The 23272-nt window shown below is 49.1% G+C and overlaps 1 protein-coding gene across 1 annotated transcript; it reads left to right on the top strand.

Moving 5' to 3' along the window:
* Positions 1–490: 490 nt before the first annotated feature.
* Positions 491–22110, top strand: LBP (lipopolysaccharide binding protein). Its single transcript, XM_081149027.1, has 15 exons — positions 491–692; positions 2648–2762; positions 3969–4097; positions 7238–7393; positions 7997–8060; positions 9315–9378; positions 11191–11282; positions 11805–11981; positions 13273–13332; positions 15260–15427; positions 16647–16714; positions 17225–17267; positions 19101–19164; positions 20380–20456; positions 20843–22110. The coding sequence occupies exons 1-15, from the start codon at positions 569–571 to the stop codon at positions 20885–20887; spliced, it is 1446 nt and encodes a 481-aa protein (XP_081005153.1). The 5' UTR covers positions 491–568; the 3' UTR covers positions 20888–22110.
* The last annotated feature ends 1162 nt before the right edge of the window (positions 22111–23272 follow it).

Genomic DNA, 23272 nt, shown 5'->3' with positions numbered 1-23272 from the left:
TGACTGGGTCACTGGGCGGGCGGTGTTTAATGATTTGCCAAGTTACCTTCCCTAGAATTTTACTACCACCAAGGTTTGAAAAAACCTGTTTCCCCATGGTGGGGTGGGAGTGGGGATGCCTCTTTGTTAAGTAAACAGAGTTGAATATAGAGACGAGATCATTTGGATGGTGCCAGACTGACTTTGACTCTCAGCTCTGCTGTTTGCTGGGTGTGTGATCTTGAGCATGTGATGAGGCCTCTCTGAGCCTCAGTTTCCTAGGCTGTAAAACAGGCCTTCCTAGCAATGAACATGGGGTCTTTCTGTAGGAAGGGTGGGCAGATATTGCCACCTGGGCCCAAGCCAACCCACCCTCTAACCCCGGGCAGCAGCAGTGGACTTCTAAGTATGACCCGTGACCCCAACGGTGTTGCAAGCAGGTTCCAGTCCCTGTGCCGCCTCCTCCAGTCCTGATTCCAGGAACCGGTCCCAACACTGGAGCTGCCCCAGCCCTCAGGCGCAGCTATTTAAGGGAGCTGGGCCCAGCCCTCACTAGCTACAGCCCTGGCCCATCCACCTGGAACCCAGGATGGGGGCCTGCGCCAGGGCCCTGCCCTCTCTGCTGCTGGCACTGCTGCTCACGTCCCCCCCAGGGGCCCTGGGTGCCAACCCCGGCCTGGTCGTCAGGATCACAGACAAGGGTCTGGAGTATGGTAAGAAGTGTTGGCTGTCGGCTGGACTGGCTGACCCTCTTGGCACCAGGCTGCCCTGGGTACCGGCAGGGCACAGAAAGGGTGCTCTTCCGCAGGCCCCGTCCCGGGTGGCCTTTCTGGTCAGGGGGACCGGCTCAGACTCGGGCCTCATCACCCAACCGCTGGGTCACTCGGGCACGTACTTGCCTTAGCCGGGTTCCCGGCAGCCAACAGAGACAAGGATTTGGGTGCAAGTAGTTGATTTAGGAGATGATTCCAGGACACCACAGGGAGAGGAAACAGGAGATGGGAAAGGGAAGGAGGGCAAGAGGGGGATGCTATTAAACCACTACCACCCAGTGATTGCAACAGTTCCCCTGGGAAAATTCTTGGTGAAGTTTGAAAATATAGGCCTGAAAACTAGAAGTCAGATGGTGGTTACCTGTGGAGGCCGCTGGGGACCCGGGCGGGGCAGAGGGAGCCTGCAGGGTGCTGGGAAGGTGGTTACATGTGTGCATAAAAACTTTAAAGTTACCTAGCAATCCCTTGAGATTAGTGCCCTTTAGGTACCTTATGTATCTTATATCTCCATTTTAAAGAATGGGCAAAGTAGGAGTATTTTTTAAACAGTTCAGCCGGCGTGGCTCAGCGGTTGAGCATCAACCTATGAACAGTTCAATTCCTGGTCGGGGCGCATGCCAGGGTTTCTGGCTTGATCCCCAGTTGGGAGCATGCAGGAGGCAGCCGATCAATGACTCTCTCATCATTGATGTTTCTCTCTCTCTCTCTCTTCCTCCTTTTCTCTCCCTTCCTCTCTCTGAAATCAATAAAAACATATTTAAAAATAAAATAAAAGATGCTGAAACAATGCCTCAGAATTAATCCATCCATGGGGCAAGAGATCTGGAGTATTTATACACCGCTCCCCACAGTAATTGATCAAGGGAAGCTCCTCATATTCATGGAGCCTCAATTGCTTTATCTATTAAATGGGGTAGTAACATTCCCTCAGGTAGGTTTGTTGGGAGCCCAGAGTGGCTGGGGAGGAAGAGGGGGCAGAGAGAAGGAAATCAGGGAATTCTTCCTGGAGGAGGTGAGGTAGAAAAGATAAGTGGGAGTTAGCCAGAGACAAGGAGGTAGCATTCTGGCACAGGCACTGGCACCTGCTTTTGCTAAAGGGAGAAATGCAAGTTGGGAAGAGTTAGACTGTTCATTGGTGTACTCGTGCCCTCCCTGAGGGCAGAATCCTGGCTCCCTCCTATTTCAGAACAAGCAGAAGGTCCTGGTTATACTGAAACCCTAAATCAAGCAAAATTTGCCTTTTGTTCCTTTCCTCATGTGAATGTACCGTGTTTATTTAACTGATCCTCTGGAGTTGGACTTTTTGGTCCTTTCTGTATTTTAAATATGTAAACCCGCCTTGCTTTTCCCGGCATCCCTGAGTGCCTGCTGAGTGCCAGGCACCAAGCCAGGAGTGCTTTTGAGCCTCCCAGCCCCTTTGTGCTCTGCAGTGATTTCCTTTCATCCTCATGCACCCCAGTGAGGAAAGTATTATCATTGCATTTTGGCAGATGAAGGAAGTGAAGGTTGGGGACTTGTTCAAGGTCACCCAGCTAGAAAGATGCCAAAGCCAGGATTCTATCCCTAAAATCCTTACAGCTTCTTCTCAGGCTAGATGACATGAAGGACAGGAAAGAGAACTTCCCGCACAAGCACACAGCCCTTCTTTCCTCGTGGAGTTGCTGACACAGGCATTCGTTTTCCTCATCCATAAAATGGGCACATGCCACGTGTCATGCCCTGATGCCCTGTGCGTTTCTCAAGCCAGCAGGTATGCAGAAGGGCTCAATAACCCATAACTGTGATTAGTGTCTGAAGTCGTCCTCTCTCCCCAGGTCAGGTGGGAGACACTGAAGGGATTGGAGGAGAGGGCGGCAGGCAGACTAGGCTGACTCCTAGCTTCTTTCTGTCCGCAGTGGCCAAGGAGGGGCTGGTGGCCCTGCAGAGTGAGCTGCGCAGAATCTCGCTGCCCGACTTCACAGGGGAGTTCAAGATCAACCATGTTGGACGTGGGAACTATGAGTTCAACAGGTGGGGCTCCCCTCTGCTGGGGCCCTCGCCTGGTTGGGCAGGGGTGGGAGCCTGGAGAGGGAGGGAGAGCCCCAGGATTGGGTCAGGGCCCCTCTGGAACAGACAGTGGGATAGTTGCTCAGAGTTAAGAGGGAAGTTCTGGGAGGGAATTGGGCTCCTTTATTCGCGCATGAAACAAATATTAATGAAGACATACCAACTGTGGACCTGAGCCTCAGTTTCCTTATCTGTGAAATGGGAATGACACTGCTAACTCCTTTGGGTAATAGAAATCCAGGCTCCGGTCTGAGCCTTGGATATAGTCTGGAAGGGAAGATAAACCTTAAACTTTAGGTACAGTAGCCCAATTGTTTGAGCTGAAGTTCGTACATCTGGGGAAGTCAAGGAAGGCTTCCCAAAGGAAGCGTCATTTGAGCTGAATCTTCAAAGGATTATTAGATACAAGCAACTGATGCTAAAAAAAAAAAAAAGGCATGAGACAGTTTTTGAGGGGCGGACAAGGAAGGAGGGCAACTGAGCCCACAGCTCACCCCTCCTCCCCGCTCATCACCATTGCCGCCTGCCGCCTGCCTTCCTTCTTTTATTCAGTCCATCAGCAAATATTTATTGAGCACCTACTCATTACTAGGCAAATAAAGTGGAACTTGACCATTCTTTTCCCTCTGGCGGCCTACAATAGTGTGTCATCTTGGTTTGCTGCCCGCAGCCCTTTTTGTATCTTTACTCCAGCTGCCCTCGGCCTTCCGTGAATCTGACTCCCCCCCACCTGAATGTGTCAGGGGAGGGGATGGCGGTGGGGGGAGGTGCAAACCTGGCGGGGGGGGGGTGTCCATGGGCCATACTCAGATCCCACCCAGGTTTGTTAGATTCATGGGCTCCGGTCCTGAGTGTGTGGCTTTGGCAAATGCACTCCTTCCCTGAGTTTCTATTTCCTCCTCTGTGACAAGGGACAGAACAGTGCTGACCGCCTCTGGGAGGCCTAAGTGACACCATGGACATAAGGTGCTTAGCATGGCTGTGTGGTTGGTGTGGGACATGCAGCAGGCACTTGGTAAATGCGGGTAACCAGGCACCTGCCTGAAGCAGCCCTGCTGGTCCAGTCCCCCCCACCACCCCCCGGGGGAAAGGTACAGAGGTGGGATCGAGACCCCTGCTGAGGCTGGACCCAAGCCAGGGCTGATGCTCCCTCCATGTCTCTCTCCCCAGCCTGAACATCCGCAGCTGTGAGCTGCTAGGCTCTGCGCTGACACCCCTTCCCGGCCAGGGCCTCAGTCTGTCCATCTCCAACTCCTCCATCCAGGTCGACGGCAAGTGGAAGGTGCGCAAGTCATTCCTGTAAGTTGGCTCAGCTCCCAGGCTCTCAGGCCCTTGGTCCCATTCTTCTTGGGTTCAAGGAGCCATGAGCTCATTGTAAAGGTCGCATGGTGGGTGGAGGGAGCCCAAGGCCTCCCCCAGGTTCCAAGTCCTGGCTCTTGGACCACTCTCTTCCCATCTTCTACCTCCCTGATGGGGTTGACCACGAGCTAAATGGGATAATATTATGTTTTCTTGGTTTGCTTCCCCCAGCAGCAGACCCCAAGGCAAGAGTTCAAGCTGAGTATTTTATCTGGGGAGTGATCTAAGGAAGCGTCCATAGGGGTTTGGGGAAGTGAGGCAGGAAGGGAAGGAAGACAGTCCTGAGAGCCTCCAGAGTGTGGGTGGCGCACCAGGGCAGAGAGGTGACCCCATCTTCCTATTGCCATTGGTCAAGGGCCTCCCCGGGCACTAACTTTCTAGCACTCTGAACCTCCAAGGTCTTTGGATGGGAGCTGGGATTTGTCTGCAGGGCTGTCAAAAATAAATATCCCAGAGTCGTGGTTTAAACAACAGAAATTTTTTTCTCACACTTCTGGAGGCTAGGAGTTCAAGATTAAGGTGTCAGAAGGTCTAGTTCCTTCTGAGTCCTCTCTCTTTGGCTTGCAGATGGCCACCTCTCTGTGTCCTCGCATGGTCATCCCTCTGTGTGCGTGCACCCTGGGTGTGTCTGCATGTGTCCTAACCCCTCTTCTCACAAGGACACCAGTTAGTTTGGATTAGGACCCACCCTAGTGGCCTTATTTTAACTTAATCACCTCTTTAAAGCCTCTGTCTCAAATATAGTCACATTTTGAAGTACTGGGGTTGAGGCTGTCAGCATATGGGCTGGGGGCGGGGCACAATTCAGCCCATGACAAGAGGGCTGCGGGTCTCTTCTGGGTGGCCTGGCTGTGCTTCCACTTTATCCCTTCGCTGTGTCTGCATAGGAGCTTCTGCCACATGCCTCTGCTGAGTACTTGAAAAGCGGCTGGGATCATTGAGATCTCTGTCGTGTGAAACCCCAGATTTGAAGATTTTAGTACCAAAAAGAACAGAAGAAATCTCATTAATAATTTTTATATTGATCACATGTTGAAATGATAATTAAAATTAATTACTCTTTTTTTAAAAAATATGTCTTTATTGATTTCAGAGAGAGGAAGGGAGAGGGAGAGAGAAACTTCAGTGATGACAATCGTTGACCGGCTGCCTCCTGCACACCCCCTAGTGGGGATCGAGCCCCCAACCAGGGTCTGTGCTGGTAATCGAACCTCCAGGGTCAACCTCTGAGCCACACCGGCTGGGCTGATTGCTCTTTCTTTTTGCCTTTTTTAACATGGCTACTAGAATATTTTAACGACCAATGTGGCTCACATTATATTTCTATTGGACGACGGTACTTTAGAAAGATGCTCAGTATATATGTCACCTATATATGCACGTTCATTACATTTCCTTGAAAAAAAAATCAGGCCACACTCTTCTGCCCTTGCTTTCTCCACTGAAATAAATTCAAGATCTCTTCATATAAGCATGTGAAGATCTACCTCATTTTTTAAACCCTTTTCAAAGTAATATTTTTGTTGAGGTGAAATTCACAGAACAGAACATTAAGCATTTTCAAGGATACGAGTCAGTGGCATTTGGTACATTCACAATGCTGTGCAACCACCACCGTATCTAGTTCCAAAACATTTTTGTCACCCCAAGAGATAACCCCGTACGGTTAAGCAGTCACTCCCCACTTCCCCCTCGGCCACCCCCAGGCGACCACCAGCCTGCCTTCTGCCTTCTGTCCACAGACCTGCCTATTCGGGGCATTTCATACACATGGAATCATGCAGTGTGTGCCATTTTGTGTCTGGCTTCTTTCACTTAGCATAATATTTTCAAGATTCATCACATTTTATAGCACGAATCAGGACTCGATTCCTTTTTATGGATGAGTACGATTCCATCATATAGTTAGACCACCTTTGGCCTTATTATTATTTTTTTAAACCCTTGCCCAAGGATATGTTCATTGATTTTAGAGGGAGAGGGAGGGAGAGACAGAGACATCACCTGCTCCCTCCCATACGCGCAACCGAGGTATGAGCCCCGACCGGGAATGGGGAATCCAGCGCTCAGCCTTTCCCTTGATGGGGCGATGCTCCAACTGCTGAGCCACACCGGCCGGGCAGGCTTGCTGTTTTTAAAGGCTGTGCCCCATTGGTGCCCACAACTTACTGTCCCTGTTAGTCGACCCGTGTAGGTCGTTTTCTCTCTCTTTGCTGTTATGACATTTCTGCCCCACACGTCCATCTCGGCCAGGAGAGCCCCAGAGCAAAGGCTTACAAGTCAAATTACTGGCCCAAAGGGGTGCGTGTGTCACCAGGAGAGACCCCAAATTCCAGAGATGCCACCCGGCCGCGGCGCCTGGGGCCCCGGCCTGCCTACGCCTCCCCAGCACCAGGGCTCGCGCTTCAAAAGCTTTCTCAGTCTGATGCGTGGACACTGGCATCATTGTGATTTCTATTGTTAATAACTTTTCACATGCTTATTTGCAATCCAACTTCCTGTTCATACCTTTGACCTCTTTATTTTTTTTCTTTTTGGTTGTTTTGTCCTTTCCTTATTAATTAATATAAGCTTGTTCTTTGTGTATTAAGGAAATTAGCTCATATGTTAAGGAAATTCGTTCATATTTTAGCTCACCTATTAAGGAAATTAGCTCTTTGGCTCACTCACAATGCAGTTTTGTGTGTGTATGTGTGTGTGTGTGTGTGTGTGTGTGTGGTTTTTTATTTTTACTTTGCTTTTGGCATTCTTTGTTAACTGAGGTTTTGATTTTCTGTGTTGGCAAGTGTATCAACCATTTCCTTTATGGCTTCTAAGAGCTGGATCCTGCCTAGAAGGGCCTTTGCCCATCCCTGACTATAAACAAGCAAAACCAGGCTTTCTTATAGATCTTTTATGGACTTATTTGTAATAAATATTTGCTTTGTAATAAATATTTGTAATACTTTTTTGTAATTAAATTTTTGCTCCAGCTCCACTAATTTTGGGGGTGAGAACTGGGCTTCAGATTTTGTACTTTCCTCCAAATGGTGGCTGACCCTAGCCTAGGAATCCACCGTGGCTTCTCTCATCTCCTCCAGGAGGCTCCGGGGCTCCTTTGATGTGCGGGTCAAGGGCATCACCATTTCCGTCAACCTCAACCTGGGCAGCGAGCCTTCTGGGAGGCCCACGGTCACTGCCTCCAGCTGCAGCAGCCACATCCGTGACATGGATGTGGACATATCAAAAAGTTTGGGGTAGGTCACCCCTGGGACAGTGGCCAGCTTGACCCCCTTGTTGTAGCCCAAGGTCCAGCCAGCCTAAGGCCTGGCCTCTGACAAGCATAAAGTTCCAGGCTAATGCACGAGCACCTCATGGGCACTTGGGGAATATTATTTGGGGACCTACTGAGATGAACAGATGCAGATTCAAGCCAGGAGTACTGGTGAGCCATTTCCATCAAAGAACTTCAGGAACTACCATCAGGCAAATGAAATTTGGCTATTGGAGGGACACCAGGGCTTTTGGCCAAAGAAGAGTTTATGAAAAGTATACAAGCCCTTGGGGGAGTCTCTTTGAGTCAAATGTCCTTGATTAGGAAAATGTGGATTTTTGAGCCCCTCCCCACAATCTACTGAATTTGCTTGGGGCCCAGCAGGGGGATGGGATGCCAGATGCCCTGAGTCAGTGAGTGTGCTGGGAGCTGCAACTCTGGGAAACAACAGGGTACCAGGATGGGGTAGGGAGGGCGCCCTCCGGAACTGGCCTGGCGAGAACCCAGAGCCTGGCTTTCCCCGCTGTCCCACTGTCACCGTGTTCAGTGACCCACAGCTGACCATCCACTGTGTTCCCTTCCCCAGGTGGCTACTGAATCTCTTCCACAGGCAGATCGAGCCCAGACTCAAAAAAATATTGGAGAGCAAGGTAAGGCTGTCTGAGCCACGCAAGTCTGGCTTGAGCCCAAGGCCCAGAGAGGACAAATCATCTGCCGAAGGTCACAGAGCTGGTGTGTAAGCTGAGGCCAAACGTCAGTCTCTGGACTCTGAGTCTGTCCTGTAAAGCAGGGAATGGTTAGATGCTTGGCCAAATGTAGAAAGCAGGACCAAGCAGACTCCCACCCCACCCTCTGCCTAATCTGGCTCACTGGCCCCCACTGCCCTGCATTCCACAAAGGCCACAGGGAAGATCAGCACTTAGGTGGCTGCAGAGACCAGGCGGGAAACTCTGAGTGTGTGAACAGGTGGGAACCCCGGTTCCTACCCGGGCAGCTCGTGAGCACCTGCCTTGGATGGGAAGGCAGCGATAGTGTCAGTTTTTCCCATAAAAGAGAATTATGTGAAATCTCCAAATTTTTGAATCTTTGGCTAAAACAAAGAGGTTTCATGTTAACCTGTTTTCCCAAATACTCGCTTCACTCCAAACTCCCGTGTCAGAGGGAGGCATCATACGCCAGGAGCTGTGTCTGTAGCAAGGACTGGGGGGGGGGGTTACACACTGACACCCCTGCACTGTCGTCCGGAGTCTGCCTTGGCTTTCAGTGCCCCTGTCGGCTGAGTTGGAGCAGCAGGCAACCCCACAGGGGGTGTGGCAAGGCGCATTCTGTGCCTTTTCTTATTCTGGGGTCCTGGGGCCGAGGTGAGTTTGGGAAACATGCCAGTCTCCCCCGGCACCCCGCTGCCATGTTGTAATGTGTCAGGGAAAACAGAGAACATTAGTCAATCCAGCCAACCTGTGACGTGATGACGTTTGAGAAGTACCTACATTAAGTATACACTTATTTGGATGGCTATATCTACTTACTATCTGGCTCTGCGATTCCACTCTAAATTCTGGGAGTCCAGGAACTCTCAAAGGGAAGGTCTTAAATGATGGAGTTTGGGGCAGTGCCTCCAGCCAATGTCCCCTCATCAGGCTGTGTAGGTGACTACCTAACTCAGGTGTCCAGCCCTGGGATCGACTTTGGAAGGTCCAATTGGACCCTATTGGGGTCCATGGGGGACCTAAGTGTTTCTGATTGTTTCTACTTGTTCAGTACCTGGCCCATAATAAGTACTTACACATTCTTGTAGGATCAGTGATCAGTGGGCAAATATGTGAAATAATGTGACTAAAGCAATTAGCACGACGCCACACCAAAGCCAGGGAACTCACTCAGGCTTCCTCTCCCATCGTTTTCAGATTTGTGAAGTTGTCCAGGAATCGGTGACCTCTGACCTACAACCTTATCTCCAAACTCTGCCAGGTAGGGTGCCCTCCCCAGGACAGTTTATTTCTATTAATTCTTACAAGAGCATATAAGTATCTTATAAAATCTTAAATGGGACAGAAGTATAGAAAGTAAAAATTGAAAACCCCTTTTTCCCCCCAAATTTCCTTCCAAGAGGTAACCTCTGTATTGGATATCTCCTCTCAGACATTTTCTTTGCATATACAAATAGACATAGACATGAGCATATGAATATACATTCACATATATTCCTGTCTTCATTAATATGTGTGTATGTGCATAATTATGAATATATATTAATCTATACAGTAAAGACATTGCCCTTTTGTAACTTGTACATGTTGGAGATCTTTCTATATCAGCACATATAAATTGATCTCATTTTTTAAAAACTTTCCTGTGGAAGTTAATACTTAGAGAAAAGTGCTCACATCATACGTGAACAGCTTAAAGAATTTTCACAAACTGAATACATACATACCAGCTCCCCGATCAATATGCAGAATGTGACTGATCTTTCAGGGCCCCCCCACCTCGTGTCTCCTTCTGTCGCTACCCACCGCTCAACTCCTGCCAGCAAAGTTTAGTTTCGCGTTTTGTCCATGAATGGAACCTGGCAGCATTTAAAGTCGTTCATCAAAAGCGAAGGACCTCTTTGTTCAACCTTAAACTGAGTTTGGTCCATATTGTTGCATATAATGGGTTCATTCATTCTCTCGCTGTGTAATATTCCACCGTGTCCACATCCCTCCACTTACTTACCTATTGTACTGTTGAAGGTCATTTGGGTAGTTTCAGTTTTAGGCCTTTATGTGTAGTGCTGCTATGAATATTCGAGTTTATGTGACGCATGTCTTTGGGTTATACCTAGGAGTAAAGTTGCAGGCTCACATGGTATGCATAGCTTCAGCATCATAAGATTCTGCCAAAATCTTTCCGAAGGAGTTGTGACAGACTTCATTTTAGTAGCCCTGCAGTGTTCCCTCCTATGGACGTGTCTTCATTTAATAAGTCCCCAGACTTTGGACATGTAGGCATGTTGCCCTCCTTTGCTAGTGCCAATATGGGAAAGGAGGCACCTCATCCAACCTCTGTGCCTGCACATGTAAGTGCACCCGCAGAACAGTCCTCGAAAGTGGAGACCCTGATCTAGGGTGCACACGTCTCTGACAAATTGTCTGAGGTGTCCTCTGATGGCATGGCCCCCAGGTCCCTACACTCACTTGTTGACATCCCCCCTCCAGTGGAGGCCCAGGCAGGCACAGACAGCCCAGTGCGTGAGACACAGATCTCCTGTTCCTCGGGCGTTAAGGGGAAGTGTCTGAGCCCCCTGGACATGCCTGACCTTCCTTGTTGTTTGGTTTGTGTTGATAGGAGGCCAGTTTCCCCTAAGACCAAGGCCTCAGCTATAAACTTGGGGAGCAATACCCTTGGTTAGAGAATTCCCCTCATCCATTGTATGGCTTCCTTGGCATGAAGCTCCAGGTGTGAATGGGCTGCCGGACCTGGGCTCCTCCTGCCCTCAGGATGTGTGTGTGTGTGTGTGTGTGTGTGTGTGTGTGTGTGTGTGTGTGTATCCCTGGAACCCACTCAAGCCTCAGGCTGAGCATAGCACCCCTCCTCCATGGGTAATCCACAGTGGGACAAGAGAACCCAACTGGTCTCTTCCTTGCAAAGCAGCCCTTTGCCCTAGGGCTGGGCTGGGTGGAGGGTCTTGAGGCAGAGGGGCAGAGAGCTCTGAAGAAAATCACAAAAGTGTAGGTCAGTCAGAGCCCTCACCCCTTCTCCATGTCTGGCTCCTAACTCTGCCCCTTCCCTGATTCACAGTCACAACAGAGATTGACAGTTTTGCTGGCATTGATTACAGCTTAATGGAGGCCCCTCAGGCAGCAGCCCAAATGCTGGACGTGATGTTGAAGGTGAGGATGCTAGAACAGGGGTTTGGGTGGGTCCTGACTCAGCATGACATTCATCCCTCAGGAGCAGCTCTTTCTTGGAGTCTCCTGTCCCCCTGGTTTCAGATCTGTCCTCATCGTCCCATGGTTCCAGCTGTGTTGAGGGCAGGGCAATATGGAGTGGTGGGGAGTGTTCCCAGAGCCAGGATCCTCTCACAAGTGTCTGAAAACTCTCAGGCCTTATAACTTCCTCTCCCTCTTCTCCCTCTCCTTCACCTTGCCCACCATGCAGATGAGTTCAGTCAGAGGGTCTGGTCTGGCCAGTAGGTTTTGTGGGTTAATACGCCAAAGCTGGAGAGTTTTTTATTAAGGGATTCTGGATATGCAACACTTTGACCCAAAGGAAAATGTCTTTAACGGTGGAGTTTCGGGCAGTGTCTCTAGCCAGTGCCTCCTCATCAGCCTGTACAGGTGACTACCTAGCTCAGATGTCCAGCTGTGGGATAAACTTCGAAAATTCAAATAAACCTTATTTTCTCTCTCCAGGCTGAATTTTTTAACCGTGATCATCGCTCCCCAGTTGCCTTCCTTGCTCCTGTCATGAGCCTTCCTGAGGAACACAATCGAATGGTCTACTTCGCCATCTCTGATTATGTCTTCAACACAGCCAGCCTAGTATATCATGAGGCAGGGTATCTGAACTTCTCCATCACAGATGACGTGGTGAGGATGGAGACAGAATAATGCTTACAAGTGACAGTGTAACCTGGCTTCCTTTCCTCTTATCTTTCTACCCCATTTATATCAGTGAAATAATAAGTTATGACTAAGAAAAAAGATAAAGACCAGAAAAAATATGTTAGCACAATTTCCCTTTTCACTTTGGCTGCCAGGAAGCTCAAAATCAAAGTTCTTTCTCTCTTATAACAACTGAAAAGACTTTGTGACTTGCTTGTCTGTGTTTTATTTTCCCCCTAGTCTAAACCCATTATTCTAATTCATTATTTCCTCTCATTCTGATGGTTTTGGAGGTTTGTTTTTTTAAATAAAAAAAAATTAGAAAATGAAATGCATAAAGTTATATAGAATTGTAAATAAAGACCAAGTTAAAAGTAAAACACAATTATGAAGACAATGGACCCATGAATTGATTTTTTTTTATATCACAAATATGTCTGGGAGCTTCCTTGTAGTCAATGTAAAGAGGGTACACAATTTTGTGATTTATGGTAAAAAGGAGAGACAAAGTCTTCCGAGCACTTATCTCTAAAACAACTCTCTCAATTGTGGCTTTGTATAAAGGATACTAAGTTTTATAGTGGATCACATCTTTAATATTTCTCATCTCTTCAATATTTCCGGATTTCAGAAAGTTATTTCTTATAGCTCTTGTAGCCTGTGAACAATGTCAGGATGGTGGGGGAAATATAGGGTGGTCCAATTTGGATGATCCATCTTCCCCCGGTAATAAATCGGGACGACCTGGCAGATGGCTGGAGTGACTTTTTCCCCTTTGAATGATTTCTCACATGTGCACAGGCCTTTCCTTCCATCATCACACCTGGCTCACCCATCCCACCGGTGCTGCATCCTACATGCTAGGCCTTGTGCCAGATGTGTTGTACCCACCATCTCACTGAGCCCTCACAATGACCTGAGAGGTGGGGACTATTATTAACCCATTTTACAGGTGAGGAAGTTGAAATCCAGAGAGGTGAAGGGGGTGGCCTGAGACCACACAGTGACAAAGCTAGGAGCCAAACCTAGGTCTGTGTGACTGCAAATTTCACCTTCATGAACCCTCTGAGTGGGTCCCGAGTATCCCCTGTGCCCCAAGGAGAGCAGAGTGCTCATGTACTCATGTACTCCTGTTGAGTTCAGGACAGGCATCTTGTCACTGCCATGGTAGCCCTGGGCATTCGAGAAGTTCCAGTCCTAAACACCGCCCCCTTTCTGTTTAGACCTTCAGCTCTGGAAGGAGCACCCTGAAACTTCCTGTGTCTCTTTATTGCAGGTTCCACCCACCTCTAACATCCGACTGACCACCAAGTCCTTCCGCGCCTTCGCCCCCCGGGTAAGGCTCCCCTTGGCCCTCGGTGGGCACAGGCTACCCCTCAAGGGTTTCTCTTTAAAACCTCCATGCTCCTCTCAGCTTGACCAAGTGTCAGAAGACGAGCAACAAGCCCCCCAATAAAGGCCAGAGTGCTGTAGGTCTTGGGACTTCCTTCCCTTCAAAGCCCACAGAGCACAGGCCTGAGCCCCGGGTCTCCTGGGACCGCAGGTTGCCCAGTCTTTCCGTGGTGCTATCTGGGAATCCCACGGAATGCCAACACGTCCCACAACATGTTCCCTAATTGATAACATCAATTATTACTAGAGACCAGACACTGTTCTTGGTGCTTTAAAAAATTATTTTATGACTGCATAATAAATTCTCATGGTTCAACATTCAAATGACATAAAAGGCTATAGAATGGAAAGTCTCGCGTCTGCTCCTGTCCCCTAACCACCCAGGTCCCACCCTGAGTCTACCAACACTATCAGTGTATACCCCCTCCGGGAATGCTCGAGGTATGTATAAACAAGTGTGTGTGTCTTCCGCCCATTTTTTTACGCAATTGGGGGCATGTTATACATACCATTTTGTATGTTGTTCTTTCCCGCTCTGTACCGGGAGATCGTTCCTTACCAGTAGATCCTCACTCTTGCCTGCGTGGGCGCCCGTCTGCCACTGCGCGGGTGGCCTGAGCCTCTTTACCTGTCTCCCACGGAAGGACGTGGAGGTCGCCCCAGCCTTTGGCTTCGTCAGTGTTGCAGTGAACAACCTCGCGGCTCCGTCACTGCTGGGCGAAGCTCTTCATGTGCAGTGTCTTGTTTAATGCCCCAGAAATCCACCTGTTCTGCCCCCTCCTGAGTCCCTGGGCAACAGGTCAGACAGGCTGCAGTGTAACAGGCTTGCAGAGAGCTCGATGGTGCCTGGGGGGATTATAATGGGTGGATGTTTTTTAAACTTCAGGTGCTGCAGTCCTGGGCTATGTCCTTCCACCCGGGGCTGCTTACTGCTCTTGCTCTCCGTAGAGCCCCGCGATGGTCCCACCTGCTGCCACATTGTCCCCGCCTCCTGCCCCACTAGCTTGGGAGAACCCTTGGCCACATCCTGGCTCCAACATCGCTTTTGCTCCAGAGGGAGGAGCCAACTCTCCTCCCCTTTCCTGTTAGCATCATGGTCAGCCTGGCAGAGAGCCACTCGGCCCACCTTCCTAGGCCCACCTTCCTAGGCCCACCTTCCTAGCCAACAGGTTTACCTCCTCAACTTCCTAAACATCTCCCTCTTACAACAGAATGTAGGTTCTGTATTTGCACAACTGAGGGCTCCTGGGGCTATTGTTCTCTTACCAACTTCACCCCAAAAAGGACCGGTCCTGCCCCCAATTAAACCCCATACCTACCTCTAGTTAGACAGACGGCTGTGAGCACTTCTGGAATGGAGGGTTCTAGTCGTCGTGACCTCTTCCAGGAGCACCAGTGTCCTCTCTCCGTTCAGACAGTCACCGGGCTGTGATGAGAGTGCGCGGAGACAACAGCTCCCACCCAGGCCCGGAGACAGTGGGCAGTGAATGAACGGGCAGCTCCTGTCCCTGCCCTTTGACTCAGTAATTCCACTTCTAGGAACGTTTCCCCCCCAGCAATAGCCCAGGGGACCCAGGGAGTGGCCATTATAATGGCAAAAGCTTAGAGACCACTCGGTGCCCAGGAGGGTTACGCCAATGACAGCGCCCGTGTGCACGCGACACAGCGCAGGCATGAAACGGATGACAGGCCCGCTGCAGGTCTGACATGGAAAGATGCCCCTCTACGCCGCTAAGAGAAAAAGGCACAGGGCGTTTCAAGGAAATAAAATCAACCAAAAAGCAGCCTCAGATTTATCGGACCCCCTCTAGGCTCCCCTGGAAACCTGTATGTTTCCTTCTCTTGACATGGTCTCCTTGCTCTGCCCCCAGTTAGCCAGACGCTACCCCGACGTGAACTTGGAGCTCCAGGGAAGAGTGGTCTCGGCCCCCGCCCTGAGCTTCAGCCCTGGGAACCTGTCCCTGGCGCCCGAGATGGACATCGAGGCCTTCGCGCTCCTGCCTGCCGCGGGCAGGGAGCCCGTGTTCCGGCTTGGCGTGGTGAGGCCCCCTCCGCACCGCTCTTGCTTCCCCTGGGTGCGCTCCCCCACTCACCGCCTGTCCGGTTCCCTCAGGCCTCCACTTGAGTATCACTTCCTCAAGGAGGCCTTTCTTGATTGCTCTTACCCTAACTTACCTTAGGCCCCTCGTAACACCCCATTATTTTTCTTCATTACATTTATTATATACTTATGGAGATGTTTGCAGGTTTATTTGTTTAATGTATGTATCTCCCACCGACTGAGTCTGGGCTACTGTGGGGAGGAGGGTATAGGGGTCTATCTATATCTGACCCTCAAGTCTACATTTCCCAGGACCCCTTGCACTCTGACATCCAGCTAGGTCAGCCAGTGGAAAGCACTGTTAAAAGAACAGGGGGCAGGAGGAAGGAAGAGGCAGAGTATTTTTATGTCTGTGTTGGACAGAGACTGGGGGAGTGACTCTGTCTCCTCCATGGTGGCTCCTATAACCCCAACTCCCTCTGTTCTTTTGGTCTTGGGGTGGAAGCAGCTCCCAGCTTCTGCTAATCTCTGAATTACCTCTTTGGCTCTTTTTCTGGCTTCTCAGCAATTCCATCACTTGTATAACCAAGTCCCTGTATTACATTCCCTCTGAGTTAAATACTGAGAGAGTCTCTCCTTTCCTAATGGACCCTGTCTTATAGAGAAGAGATTCTGAGCCTTTGGGGGCTCTTGCTTACTGGCTGGAGAATTTTGCTCTCTTATTTTAGGTTTGAAACTCAACAAGACAAATTTCAGGAAGGGTAATTGCACCTAAATGCTATATCTGCAATTTGATATTATTATTGTTATGAAAATTGTTGTTATCAATATATTTTAAATTAAAACATAATCTATTATTATCATCATTATCATTATTATTATTATTATTACTAGGGCTAAATCTTAGCCCTGAGGTAGCTAGAAAAGATCTCTTTCGAGATCTCCAGGGACAAGCACTCTACACTTGCTCTTGGTAGTCTGTTCAAAGTTTAATTGCTACCATAGTCAACAATTTCAAGTAAAAATGTTCAAGTTCAAGTTCAAACATTTATTGAGTACCTACAATGAACCTAATGGGAGTCTATATTCTAGTAGATGGGTTCCTGCTGTAATTCACTGAACTGTTTTTGAAGAAGACAGCTGGTCCTTATAGTTATCCTTCCTGTACATGACAACCTCCCTCATTCAGACCTGTTTCCTTCTACTGGAATTTCCAGACTGCTAATGTATCCGCCACGTTGACCTTCAACGCCAGCAAGATCACTGGGTTCCTGAAGCCTGAAAAGTAAGTCAGCCTCCCACCCACATGGGGGCACTCACCTGGGCTTGCTCTGTCTGGGACTCTAGCTGATTCTCTGTAGCTGGAGGTAGGGATGTGACCAGATCTTCCTATCAATGTTAGGGGCCCACGATTTGAGAGGAAAACTTAAATTTTACCCCAGTTGGCCAAATTCTTTTGCTCCATTGGCCCTGCTTCCACCAACTTCCTTTCCACCTAACACCCATTACTTTCAAACTTCTACAGAATTTACTAATACTGCTTTTTCTTAATCTATGAATTTTAGACATCAGCTATACTGACTTCCTAAAGTGATAAATAAATATTGAGCTCTTTTACACTACACATCTCCCTTCTTCAAGTCCTCCCAGTCACCCTTTTCGCTCCCACCCTCCCCTGCCCTTGGCCCTGTGCCTTCTCAGGCCAGTGTGCCTTCCTTTGTAGGGATCACCACATTGATTAAGTCTCCCATGAGCATAGTACCCACATATCTGAATCATCTCTGATTCATTACAGGATACAAGTGGAACTGAAAGAATCTAAAGTTGGACTATTCAATGTAAGTTATCATTGCTTTTATTTATGAAGTGATTGGGGTATTAATTAACTCAGAGTGTTTACTGAGCAATGCTATGGTGCCTAAGAGTAGAAAATAGGAAAGGAGAAGAGGTCCTCTCTGCCCTAGAAAAGTGTAGAAGCTCTCAAGCACATAAAACATAGGACCAAGCAAAAGTTACATCCCAATATATGACAATATATGATTAAATCTTCTAGTGGACCAAACTCTTTTAACTGCAACAATAGAAAGCCAGCTAAAAATGTCTTAAGCATGCAAGAGGAATGCGCAGAATCATATAATTAAAACAACAAAAGCAATGAAGAAAGGTAAGGCTACAGATTTCAGGCAGAGGTGGATCCAGGTGCTCAAATTAATGCATCAAGAATCCCTCTCCATCCTTCTGTCTGCTCTCATCAGTGTTGGCTTTTTTCTCAGGCAGATTATTCCCACTGGTGAAAAAAACCCCAGATGTCCTGTAGTTTCATTTTTTTAAACCTACAAAATTAAATTTTTTTAAATCCTTGTGCTAGCTCTCATTGGATCAGTCTTAGCCATATGCTCATTCGTTAGCCAATCACTGTGACCAGAAAGGCCGGCCAAGGATGGGTTTCCTGGAGCCAGAGTTTACAATTCCCAACAATATGGACTGAAATTGGGAAGGAGGGTTTCCCGGGGGAAAATAGGAACTCTGTTATTAAAACAAGAGAAATTGATGGTTGGGCACACAAAACCAAGAGATGGTTTCCACAAAGCGGAAACAGTGGTGAGATAGATGGCCCCCCGTTAAAGGAGGCAAGAGAATGGGAAGATTGGTGTGGGCCGAAGCAACCACGGGGACATTTCTCAAAAGAGAGGAGGTGGGGTGACGGCAGCCGCTCCTCGCAGGCCGAGGAGGAGACAGGAAGACTTTATTTGTAGTAGCTGTTTCCCTCTTTGTCATCCCAGGGATACTGACCTCCTCTGACCACCCTCATCTTGTTCTCCTCCTCCCAGCCTTTCCCTTAAGTACTTATGAAAAGAAAATAAACACATAATATGTGGGGAAGGACACTGCCTACAGGGATCCCAAAGAATGACTCCTTTCGGAGAAAAAGTAACGACTCACTAATATCGTATCTGGGTGTGGCAAGTAAAGCTGTTCTATAGAGTAAAACATAAGCAAAGGCTCACAAAAAGTTATTCATCAAGCTTTTGGAATATGGGATAAAAAAAAAAAAAAGCAAGAACTATAGAATCGGATAAATCCAGATTCAAATTCAGACCCTGCTACCCAATTTCTAACAAGCCACTTTCATTCTGTTGGCCTCAGTTTTCTTACCTGTGAAATGGGGACACTGATGTCAACTTAAAGGGGTTATTGTGAAGATTGGAGCAGGTATACGTAATGCTCCGAACCTATACCTGGCACACAGTGTTAAAAATTGTTTAATTGTTCTTTATTACACAAGCAATTCAGGAAAACACTCTCACTGTAAATAAATAAATAAATAAATAAATAAATAAATAATAAGTAAATAAGTAAATACTTGATAAGGCTAAGCTAAACCTTGACGTTTTTCCTAAAGAAAAGATGGTTGGGCATGTAGCCTTCCACCATTTTTCTCCTTGCACACATGTAAGTGTATGTCTCAATGTGGGTATCTATCTGAAATTTGCTTTTTTTGGGCCTTCTGCCATGTCCGCACATACGGAACCACCTGCCCTCCAGGGTGGCCGTGTGGTTTATTGGTGGGCAGTGTGGCGCCTGGGGTCACGGTGTTCTCCTCCAGGTGGAGAGTGCGGGGACCCCCCGGTGAGCAGGGCCCCGGGTGCCATCCTCCTGTTCCCCCCCAGGTGGAGCTGTTAGAGGCGCTGCTCAACTACTACCTTCTCAACACCCTCTACCCCCAGGTCAATGGTAAGAGTCACGATGGGTTTTTCCAAGTCAAGAGTGGACTTGAGTCCACTGTTCTGGGGGGGGGGGGGGGAGCTGACCTTGGGGCTGGGAAACAGGGTACTCCTGCAGGCTATGAGAACTTGGGCATCAGTGGCCTGTCTTTGCAGTGGGAGGGTTGGAGTCAGCCTCATCTCCTCCAGGGCTTCATGAAGGCTGGGGACTGGGGTGGCAGTTTGGGGCACAGGAAGCTCCTTCTAAGAGAAGAGACTCGCAGAACTGACGTGGCAAGTGAGAGGCTAAAGACCAAGTAGTACAGAGAGCACAGGGTGGCCCACTTCTACATTCACGTTTCTGATTCAGTTGCTGACACCCTTTAAAAAATTAAGGATATAGAGGGAAGGTGGGGAGGGGGCAGTGGGCCGGGAGAGATGAATCAAAGAACTTACATGTTTATAGGCATAACCCATGGACACAGACACCAGTGTGGGGCAGGCCTGGGGGTCGGGTGGGTGCGGGGTGGATGTGATTGATGGGGATAAAAAGGGGACATCCGTAATATTTTCAACAATAGTCAAATAAACAAAAAACAAAACAAAAAATACAGCTATACATTAATTAATTAATTAATTAATTAAACTAACGGAAAATTAATTAATTAAACTAACGGAAAATTCCAGGGCAGATCACTGTCCCAGTTAACAGCCTTGAAAGGAGAAACAAACTCTATCAACACATAGGAGGCGTCTTTTTTTTAAACTAATGTACTTATGGAGCTAAACAGTCAGGGGAGAGTAGGTATGGGAACAAGGGTAAAAACAAAAATTAAGCATAAAGACCTAACCCTGTTTCATTTGGCTGTAATAGAAAGCAAGATGGGTGTGGAGGGTAGATGCCCACAGCTTCTTATCATGAGTGTATCCTGCCCCAAACCTACCACTCCCACGTAGCCTCATTGCTGCAAGCTCCGGCTCCTGTGGCAGCCTTCCTGGGGTTAAACCCCAGTTCTGCCCCTTTCTAGCTGTGTGACCTAGGATAAGTTACTTGGCCACTCTGTGGCTAAGTTTCCTTATCTGTAAAATGAGAATCATAATCATATCTACCTTGCAGTCTTTGGTGTTAATTAAATGAGAATATACTGTGTATAAAGTTTGCACAGAGGTCTTTTTTTTAAAAAAAAAATCTTTGTCTATAATTGTTATTAACATATTTCTATCAACGTTGTGCCTCAACCTCCAGATAAGTTGGCAACAGGCTTCCCTCTTCCTCTGCTAAAACATATTCAGTTCTACGACCCTGTTATCCAGATCCACAAGGTCAGTGGGTTCCAGGGTCTCAGGATTTGGGGAGGGGGATTGTTTAGCTTTCCGGGTTTGGAGGCCAAAGCTCAGTGGGTGAGGGTCCAGCCCGGCGCTGCAGCTGGGAAAGCCTGGGCTGGGGTGGAGAGAGGATGCCAGAGGCCACGGCGCCATCCACCTGTCCTTCAGAAGCAGCGCTTCTACTGGAGCCGGAGGTCGCTGACACGGTCTGCGCTACGCTGCCTTCTACCCCGGCACCATGAGTGACCCGGGGGAACCTCAAGACCAGCTCATTTCTAAACACTGCCATCCTAGATATGCCAACAAGCCAAGCTACAAATGGAGGTGCATCTTTTTGGAATAGAGGGTGCTTTTACCATCCTGTCCTGTCTTGTCTCTCCTAGGACTTCCTGTTCTTAGGCGCCAACATCCAGTACACGAGAGTCTGAGGGCAAAGAGGAAGGCGGAGGCCACAGCTGGATCAGCCGGCGCATCTCCGGTTTGCAGGATCCTCCCAGATTCTGGGAGGGTGGGGACTCCTCCGCCCTCAGCTCTGGAGGCGAGGTCTGCGAGGCCTCTACCCCCACTCCTCCTCTGGAGGTGTCCCCACACCCTCTCCTGCTCTGGACTTTACTTTCTCCGCTGGGGTGGACCATCATCCTCACTGGCCTGTATGGTCTTTAAAGGCAGGCACCGTCTTTTTTATTCACCATCTCATGCCCGTGCACAGTGCTGACACATAGTAGGTCCTCAATAAATATTTATTGTTTGGATCAGTGAAGGAAGCACCTGGTCCTCTAGCTGGAGCCCCCTGCTGCCCACCCTCTTTTGCCCACGGGATCTTTGGACGGTCAGTGCCATCTGCGGTCTCGTGTTTGACCCTGACCACACTCCTCTTTCCCACCCGCTGCTGTGGGGACCTCAGTGAAAGAATAAGGGGTTCCGCTCTCCGCTCAGCCCTGGACCTGGCATTGGTGCCTGAGCTCTAAGGGGCTTGTCCGTCTTGGTTTATGGACAGTTCGTGGGCTCATTTTAATATATGCCCCCCACCCTCACTTCTTGCTTGCTGCAGACACAGAGCCAATGGGTCTCCCAGAGCAAAAACTCGGCCTCCTACTGCTTTCCCCTCTGGAACAGGTGTAAATTAGGAGGAAACTGATCCATCGAGGTTTTTGGTCCAACACAAATAAAAAGCTCATCCAGCTGTTGTTTATGAGCCCCCAGCCTGGAGGAAGAGGCCGTGGTTTCTAACTACCACACAACCAGCTTTCGATCAGACTCACTGAAGGGTCGTTTCCAAGTTATGTAGCTGGTTACCCCAGGCCTGGGAACCAGAAGGCTCCTTTGATTTGATTTTATTTTTTATTGTGTTAATGAGCAGATGGATGGAGCTGCCGGCTAGCAGATAATTCACAGGGAATAGGCCCACTTACCTTGTGTGTGACAGACACATTCAAGATGGGACGATGCGCGGGCACCCAGCTGCCAGCAGGGTGAGCCATGGCTGCCCCTCCTCCGCACTCGTTCCTTTAGCTCGCTTGTCTGCCACCATCATCCATCCCTGCGGTGAACTGGAGATGGGCTCGGGCTCCTTCCAGTACTAGCCACGTGGGCTCAGGCAGGTCCCTCTCCCCTCAGGGTCATCTATGAAATAAGGCATGTTATAACAATAGCTGCTTCCCAGGGCTGTTATAATGATGACATTAGGTAACCTAGACAAAAGGGTTTATTCAGCCCCAGTGGGGATTTAGTATGCATGGGCCAAACATGCTTTCCAAGCATCTGCCATTTGGGGGCGCTGGTTGCTCAGCATGGGCTGAGTAGAGGCAGCTCACACCCAGTTCCAATCCCTGCTCTTGAGAGCATTGCCTCTGGTATGGTGGGAAGGTCCAGTCTTGAGTCCAGTGTACTTGCATTGGGCCCCTGGCAAGGCCTCGCTGAGCCTCGGTGTCCTCACAAGTCCAGCGTGTCCGGTGACCCCTCCTTTCAGGGTGGCCAGGGGCACAATGGCTTCTTGTCAAGCTTCCGGGGCTGCCTGGGGCATAACCAGGGCCTGGTAAAGGGCTGATGCTATTATCTCGGCCTCACTGTGGGGTCCCCAGAAGCAGCCCCTGAGACCAGGAGGGAGAGGACTCCAGGAAGTCCCAGTGAAGAGAATGTGAGATGGGGGAGGGGAGGGAGCCCAGGAAAGGGTTGTGATCAACCAGCTACCACCCCTGGGGACTGGAGCTTATCCTGCTGGGCAACTCCGGGAGCCAGTGTAGAGCACTCAGAGCACCCACCGAGGGCCAAGGGAGCTGGGAGATGCATACACCACCCCCATCGCCCCATCGGTCACTGTTTGAGGGGAGCTCCTGGGGACATTAGTTCTCTGGTTCAAGTCTGGGCAGAGCAGGCTCCCGCAGCCACAGAAACCTCTTGGGGAAAGAAACGCAAGTGTCCAATGTGCCTCTTCCTTGGCCAGTTTTAATTGGTATCCTTTCCCTTTAACAAACATTACCGTGAGTGAACAGCTTCCCGAGAGACCTGTAAGTCCTTCCATGAGTGAGAGAACCTACGGGTGGTCGTGGGGACCTTAAACTCCCCACCAGTGTCAGGAGTGAGGGGGGGTCTGTGGACAGTCCGCCTCTCACTTCACAGAGGCGGTGACCCTTGATCTCTGCTCCCTGGGCCCGGCTGAGCCTGGAGGCCCCCTGCCTGCCCCCAGCAGGGCTTGCAGTCACCCTCATGCACACTAAGTCCTCACTTACCGTCTTCGATAGGTTCTGAGACTTAAAGTGAAGTGACCTATAATGAAACCAATTTTACCATTGATGTAAACGAGTTAAGTTCCT

The sequence above is a fragment of the Miniopterus schreibersii genome (assembly GCF_964146895.1).
Source record: "Miniopterus schreibersii genome assembly, chromosome: 10".
NCBI lineage: Eukaryota > Metazoa > Chordata > Mammalia > Chiroptera > Miniopteridae > Miniopterus > Miniopterus schreibersii.
Note: the sequence above shows the minus strand (reverse complement) of the source record. Positions and strands in the feature narration are given on the sequence as shown.